This window comes from Astyanax mexicanus, chromosome 11 (genome assembly GCF_023375975.1).
Source record: "Astyanax mexicanus isolate ESR-SI-001 chromosome 11, AstMex3_surface, whole genome shotgun sequence".
NCBI lineage: Eukaryota > Metazoa > Chordata > Actinopteri > Characiformes > Acestrorhamphidae > Astyanax > Astyanax mexicanus.
In genome coordinates, this window is record NC_064418.1 from 25,275,581 (window position 1) to 25,283,025 (window position 7,445).

General features: G+C 37.5%; 1 protein-coding gene across 1 annotated transcript; it reads right to left on the reverse strand.

The window, feature by feature from the left end:
- Window positions 1-1,246: 1,246 nt before the first annotated feature.
- gjb8 (gap junction protein beta 8) lies at window positions 1,247-6,613 on the reverse strand. The gene is made up of 2 exons (XM_007255587.4): window positions 6,451-6,613; window positions 1,247-4,003 (listed from the first exon to the last, which is right to left on the reverse strand). Exon 2 carries the CDS (start codon window positions 3,977-3,979, stop codon window positions 3,179-3,181), a length of 801 nt encoding a protein of 266 aa, XP_007255649.1. The 5' UTR covers window positions 3,980-4,003; window positions 6,451-6,613; the 3' UTR covers window positions 1,247-3,178.
- Between the last annotated feature and the right edge of the window lie 832 nt (window positions 6,614-7,445).

The following is a 7,445-nucleotide window of genomic DNA, read 5'->3' on the forward strand; positions in this document are numbered from 1 at the left end:
AAGTTCATGTTTTAAAGAAATAATACATTTGCTTTGGTCAATTATATTTTTGGTGAGTTTTATTTCTGTAATATTATTTGAATAAAATAAAGTCTAGTAGGCAGTAGCGTTTTGTTACAGAAAATGATTCAGTAGCCTACAACTAATATGAAGATTCAGAAAGTAAAAACATGTTCAATAACGGGACTGCCACCAATTCATAAACTGTAAATCAACAAAGCAAACTTATCGGTCTCGGTTAAGGAGTGATAACAGGCTGTGTGACAATAGAGAAGCTGCTAGATTTCCTTTTGTACCTGTGCTGGTTGTCCTGTCCTTTATGGAGCTGACAGGCGTTAAGTGTGAAAGATGTCTGTCTGCAGTGTTATTAAATAACTAGCTCTCCATACTAACCAGTGATATCCAAACACACCAGAGAGGAAAAGCTGTAGGCCCTCCCAGTGAAGGCACCACCACACTTTAAGGTGTCCCGGATGGGAAATTGGTCACAGATGGTAATTGTACGAGTCTAGCTTTAAGCATACCTTAGAGTGGAGATGCCAAACACAGTTACAAAAAGTAATGTCCAGCGGCCATTGCTGCCATAATTTGAGTGCGCTGGATACAGACCTCCCAAGGCAGCAGAAGCCCTCCCCTCTCCCCCCGTCCCCAAATCCTGGCAGCTCTGCCAGCTTACCAAAACTCTTTAGAAAGAAGTCAGGAAACTTATTCATGCACAAAAAAAATCTTCTTCACACGTGGACCCCAGAGCGATCTTTTCTTTAGCGGGGAAAATCTAGTTTCTGGAGGCGGTTCGGACGTGGAGACTGTAGGCTGTGGCAGGGCGAAGCTCTCTCCCGGTCCCAGCCATCGCCACTCTCCCACTGTGAGGCCATGCAGGAGCGGATTTAGGACGCTGCTCGCCACGCCCCTCTCTGCCCATCACTTCAGCTCCACACAGGCCTTCACCCTCACACACTGACTGCAGCCCAGACATACATACATACATACTGTTATCCTTCATAAAGCTCCCTAAACCTACACTGGACCAGTAGTTTAGTAATTTATTTGGTGTGTTACTACCTTATCTGCTTCATTAATCATATCAATCAGCTGTGAACGCATGCTTTAACACTTTCCACCCAGCTAATGTTGATATAACCCTTCTAGCTACAAAAATAGCGCGGAAACGCACCGCCCTCCTTCGGTTTTCCACCGGCAGAACACCAACAGCTCTCAAAGAGTCAAAAACAAACTCACCCAAAAATGATGAATGTAAGAATTTATTAAAATGTATTAATCAGACTTCATGAACTCAAATGTGCAATTTTTACTCAAATTTAGCAAAAACATAAATACATACTACACCTATACATATTTCCCCCCTCATTTAACTGTACCAAACTGTCACAAAAATACAGCTCTGGAAAAAATAAATTAAAATGTACCAAATTGAAAACCTCTGGAATGTAATCAAGAGGAAGATGGATGATCACAAGCCATCAAACCAAGCTGAACTGCTTGAACTGTGAAAAGCTCACCATCTTTTTTTATTATTTTAGCCATTTCCTGCAAATAAATGCTCTAAATGACAATATTTTTTTAATTTGGAGTTTAGTTTATAGAATAAAACGTTTATTTTACTCAAACATATACCTTTAAATAGCAAAATCCGAAAAACTGATTCAGAAACTGAAATGGTCTCTTAATTTTTTTTTCCAGAGCTGTAAATGTAAAACACACAAAACTCAAGAAATACAAGACATTTTCTTAAATGCTAGTGGGGAGGCAGCTAATATTATGCTCTATTGACCAAAACACCCACCTGTCCACAGGTAGGTGGCTTACCTATGCTACAGGTGATACTTGTAACATAACAGTTGCACCACGTTTGTGTACGTTCCTTCTTAGATTTGTGTGTAAACACTCTACTAAGTCCTTAGATACTAGTAATTCATTTTAAACTACGAAACATACTAAATCTGTTGCACCACAATCCTGTATATCCCAACACCCTGTCATCCTGTTCAACGCTCCAAACAAGCCATTATTGTTTTCCATTGGTGTAGTTACATCTTACTCCTGCTCAGAGTTAGGTGTAAATATGTAGTAGCTACAAGCTGCTACGTATATACTAGTTTATGTGGTTCAACCCGTTTTGATTTAGTAATACACTAAACACTTACGTTACAACTAGCCTATGCTTGAACTTACACACAACTGGCCCCTAGAGGAGCACATACAGGCACCTAAGATCATTTTTATAACATATTACATGTATCCATATTAATAGAGTACAGGGTGATAAGTTCAGAAACTATAATAAGGCATAGTTGTAAACCGATAGCTGTGACAGCTACTGTAAGGGTTGGTGCAAGGGCATCGCTATACCTAGATAGTGGAGGAGCAACTTGTGGGTAAACAATGAAGACAGATGATAATTTTTATGGTTGGGGGAGTTTGTGCAAAAAAAGATTTAAAAAATTGTGCATCTTGTTTTATATTATAGTAATTATAAGCACAACATTCAACTTTGTGAAGGCACATTATATGTTAGAGTGAACTGGCACAACACATTTATTGAACAATATAATGATAATATGATTAGGTCCCATCATGGATCCAGATCCACATTGAACAGATTATTAATAGGTTATTCAGCTTAAACACATAATTTTAAATCAAAAAGCTAAAATGCATTTTTGTTATTCTTAAAGCATAGAAGAGATTAAATCCTGTAAACACACAAAAAAGGTCCTTGGCCTTGTCTGATATCCCATAATCACATTCTTAATACTATACAGTTTATAATAGCCTAGGCTTTACACTTTAAAACACATTAAAGTATTATGTCTCTCTTTGTGTGACAATGCAATATGAATGTCAGTTAGTAGCCCCCAAAACAGGACAGATTAGTCACTTTAAACTCAACAGTAAACGAGTGAAAAATCTTTATTATGTCCTGACCACTAGGTGTCATCATTGTCTTTGTGCAGATTTAGACCCTCCTCATTCTTTTTATCACTGACAATTGTGTTTAGGTATTAATGTCAATAACAGTGCAACGTTTGTTTCATCAAGGGACAGAAATACTACCTTGGTATGTTCAAATTCTTTCATGGAAGGCAACATGAAACAAGCTGACTGAACACTTAAACTGTCCTCTGTCCTCTTTACTGAAGGTTTAGCACTGAAGGTCCTATACAGACTTGCTAGCAGAGCAGTCAGAGGCTGATGATAATAATATCTCATTAGTTTTGTTCTGCAAGTAAGATTTATCTTTATTCATGTTGTCTGAGTGGGCGTACGAGCGCCTTCTCTTGGTTCTAACTGAACATCTCATCAAAGCTTTAATGATCAAGTAGGCCAGCTCTGCCACATTAAGCACAATGCAGATGCAAGAGGATGCCACCATGAAAATAGTGAAAACTGTCTTCTCTGTTGGTCGCGAGATGAAGCAGTCCACTTTGTTTGGACAGGGCCACTGCTCACACTTGACGAGACGTGGCATCTGGAAGCCATCGTAGACATAGTAGAGGGCGTACATGAAGCCGCCCTCGAAAATGAGCCGGAAGAACAGACTACAGGTGTAGGTCCACCACAGTGGGCCTGTGATGGGCAAGCGCCTATTTTTCAGATTCTCCAGGTCCTCCTCCTTGGCTTTGTCACCTTTACAGGCTATGAGGTCTCTCTTAACCCCACGCTTGCGATATGCCACATGCATGGCCACCAGCAAAGCCGGGGTGGACACAAAGATGAGCTGCAAGCACCAGAAGCGGATGTGTGAGACTGGGAAGAAGTGGTCATAACAGACATTTTTGCAGCCTGGCTGTTGTGTGTTGCAGGTGAAGTCTGACTGCTCGTCCCCCCAGACGCTCTCTGCGGCCAACACCAGGATGGTGATTCGGAAAATGAAGAGAACAGACAGCCAGATCTTTCCCAGGCTGGTGGAGTGTTTGTTCACCCCTCCCAGCTGGGAGTAAAGTGCTCCCCAACTCATTCTGCTTACTGCTTGTTACAGCACCTGCAAACCAGAGAGAAAATTAATTAAATCAGGGAGCCCTGGATGACACTGGATGGGCACAAGTTTCATTTTAGACTGAGAGCAAATAATACCAAGGTTAATGTCTCATGCCAGTATAAATGCTTGGTGTTCTTTTTGGACATTTAAAAGAAAAACTCTTAAATACCAAAACATAAAACATGTAAAAATGTAAAAAACGGTTAGAAGACTTTGAATTAGCTTTAAATAAACTGATAGTATAATGAAGAGACATCTCTTCTAATCAGTAAAGGGCTGGGGTGGCTAAAGATTTTTGTTACAGGAAAAGTAGAAGCATGCGTGAATAGCCATTTGAAGACTGACCAACTGATTAAACAAGTGGAATCAGGTGTTTTGCTGGTCATTTAGAAAGAAAACGTACAGCCACACCCATTCTTTTGCAGAAAAGTCTGTACTCCCCTGGTCTAATGTTAAACTGCAAATGATCTGTCATTATAGAGACACCTTCTCATGTGTCTGTGTGTATATAAGAGAAGATCAAGAAGCCAGAAGAAATAGTAATTCTCTTTAACCCAAAAGAGCCCATGGTGACGTATCTATCACATAACCTTTAAAATTTAAAGTGTAATGTTTCTTAAAGCCTTAAGCCTTCTTAATGTCTCTTTCTATCATTTTAATTAATGAAGCCCTTAAGTCACATGTACTGAACATCATGAGAGCATCACAGGACAGTGTGAGAATGTGTGTTCGTTCATCTCACCTTATTTACAGAATGTAGGAGGGGTAGGTTAGCGCTGAAGATAAAACTAGATCCCTTTAAAGGTGTATTTTTTGCTCCTACATGTCTGGTTTCCACCATTTAACCATTCCCATGCTTTAATTAAATGGTTTGAGTTTCCATATCATATTGTTGTTGCGTCATTTATTTTACACCTGGATTTTAATCTCAAAATATTTACAGTCGTGTGCCTGCGATAAGAAAAAAAAAAAACTCAAGAAGCTGCTCACATAGGTTGATTCAATTATGAATTTGGTATCAGTATTCAGAAATTGGTTGGGTCTTATGGGTTAAAAAGAAAGACATTTATGTTTTTGCTTAAATGATAAAGACTAAATGTGTTTAGTTTGGAAATAGTACAAGATTAATAGTAAGATTATTTTAATGTGACAACCGATTCTCAAAAGCAAATTGCAGGACTCGGTGTCCCAGGTTCCTGGAAAAGCAGCCAAAGTTGTCAGGGTCACATTTATGCTGTTTTAAAGCTGTTTTAGTTCAGTGGTTTCAGTCCTCCTGCAGTTACAGCTGTGTTTTGGTGTTTTCTCCAGTCCAACACTCTTAAGTCAACTTATCAGGATTTATTAAAAAAAAGACTAAGTTAAACTGAGTGCATTGGACATAAAACTGTGCATAAAAGGGAAAAAAGATTATTTAGATCCAATGTTTAATAAAAAGTACAGCTCTGGAAAAAAAAACAGTAAATCAGTTTTTTTTTCTATTTATAGGTTTATGTTTGAGTAAAATGAACATGGCTGTTTTAGTCTATAAACTATGAACACCATTTCTCCCAAATTCCAAATAAAAAATATTGTCATTTAGAGCATTTATTAGCAGAAAATGTGAAATGGCCGAAATAACAAAAATAAGCAGAGCTTTCAGACCTCAAATAATGCAAAGAAAACAAGTTAATAAGTTTTCATGCATCTTGGCATGTTCTCCTTCACCAGTCTTACACACTGCTTTAGGATAACTTTTAGGATAACTCCTGGTGCAAAAATTCAAGCAGTTCAGCTTGGTTTGATGGCTTGTGATCATCCATCTTCCTCTTGATATTTTTGTTTTGTTCCAGAGCTGTATATTCACTATATTAACTTGTTAAGTGAAGTAAATGCAAAATGTTTTATGGTCAGTATATTTATTACAATTTTATACATTTTAATGGGCAACTGTTAGCATTAAAAGTATTTTCTTGAGTGAAGAGAAAAAAAATAAAAAATTATGCAAAGGGGCTGGCGTTAGCTCTATATAGCTTACATATAACCCTAGAATTAAAAAGTATTTTTTCCCCTATTTGGTGTAAGAATTTTATAATAAGTGTTTTTCTACTTGCAATTTATTACTCATGTTGAAAAACAAATAAATAAATAAATTAAATTACATAGCATACATAGGAATTACACAGGAAAGCTGAGCTTTTAAAGACCTAGAGCTAATTTTTCGCTTAAATTTTCCTCATGAAAGAAGCAACAATTAGCTTACATTCGCTAACTTACTAAACTGTATATTACTGACTAAAACTGTATATTACAGGTAAGAAACAAAGTAAGATTATGTTTATTTTATTAGGCTTTAAAGCCAGTACAAAAAGGTCAAAATACTAATATTTTTTTCCACACGATAAAATCAGTGCTAAGTGTCCATTAGCCGCTGAGTTAAAGATTCACAGGGTGCTTAACAAATCTCTGCTTACCTCTTTTTACAGGATGAATCAGGGCAAATCCATAATTAGGCTCTATAGATAAATTACTTCATCATATTAAGCCGGACTGAAGCCTGTAGCCGTGTGAGTGGAGTGTCTCTGCGGTGTTGAAGGTTGGAGTGATCTGAGGTTAAGGGAGACTAGGCTTTAGTGTATCCCTGTGAAGAAGGCTGCACCTGCTCTTCAGGGTGGAGCTACAAGAAGCAGCAGTCACACCTTTCTCTGACAGTTAAGCCCATGCTTCCAGTCCTCCACGTCGACTGGTGCTTCTTTAAATCTTTTTAAATATCATTGTGATGAACATTCAAACCTCCTCATCATTAGGTTTGAATGTTCTGACAGGTTTTACATGAATGCTTTGGAGAAAAAAAGGCAATATATGGACAGCTTTACTTTTATTTTAACATTTTGTTGGACACCTGCTGAGAGTTATACCATGTTGAATTGAACTAAAGCCAACACAGCTTTAAATGTGCAAATTTTATTACTTTAACTTTCATCCTCTTCTTTCTAACCACAATATAAAATGTTTGGCTATACCTTTTAATCTACAGACTACATGGATTAACTTTAAAACATTTTCACCTGCTGGCTTTATGTGGAAACTGCCCAATGAGCACATTCTATTCTAGTTATTGGATACATGGTAAAATGTGCACCCACTGCCTTTCTTTTTTGATTATTTAACAATGTTTATAATTTTCTATCAGGATGTGCTGGCATCCCACAGATGAATCATACGACAGTCACAAGTTAAAATAGATAAACTAAAGCAAACCAAAGCTATTACCTTGACATTCCATTAGGCTGAGTCTAACACACCATGGAGGAAAAAAAAGACATAGACCCGAATGGTTCCTATTTTTACAGATATTCCCTTTAATTGTGGATTCAGTCTGTTAGGCTCATCATATATTCCATTATTTAAACACAATTCATATTTAATTTCATATTTGAGATTATAAAACAGATTCAGTCTGTCATTC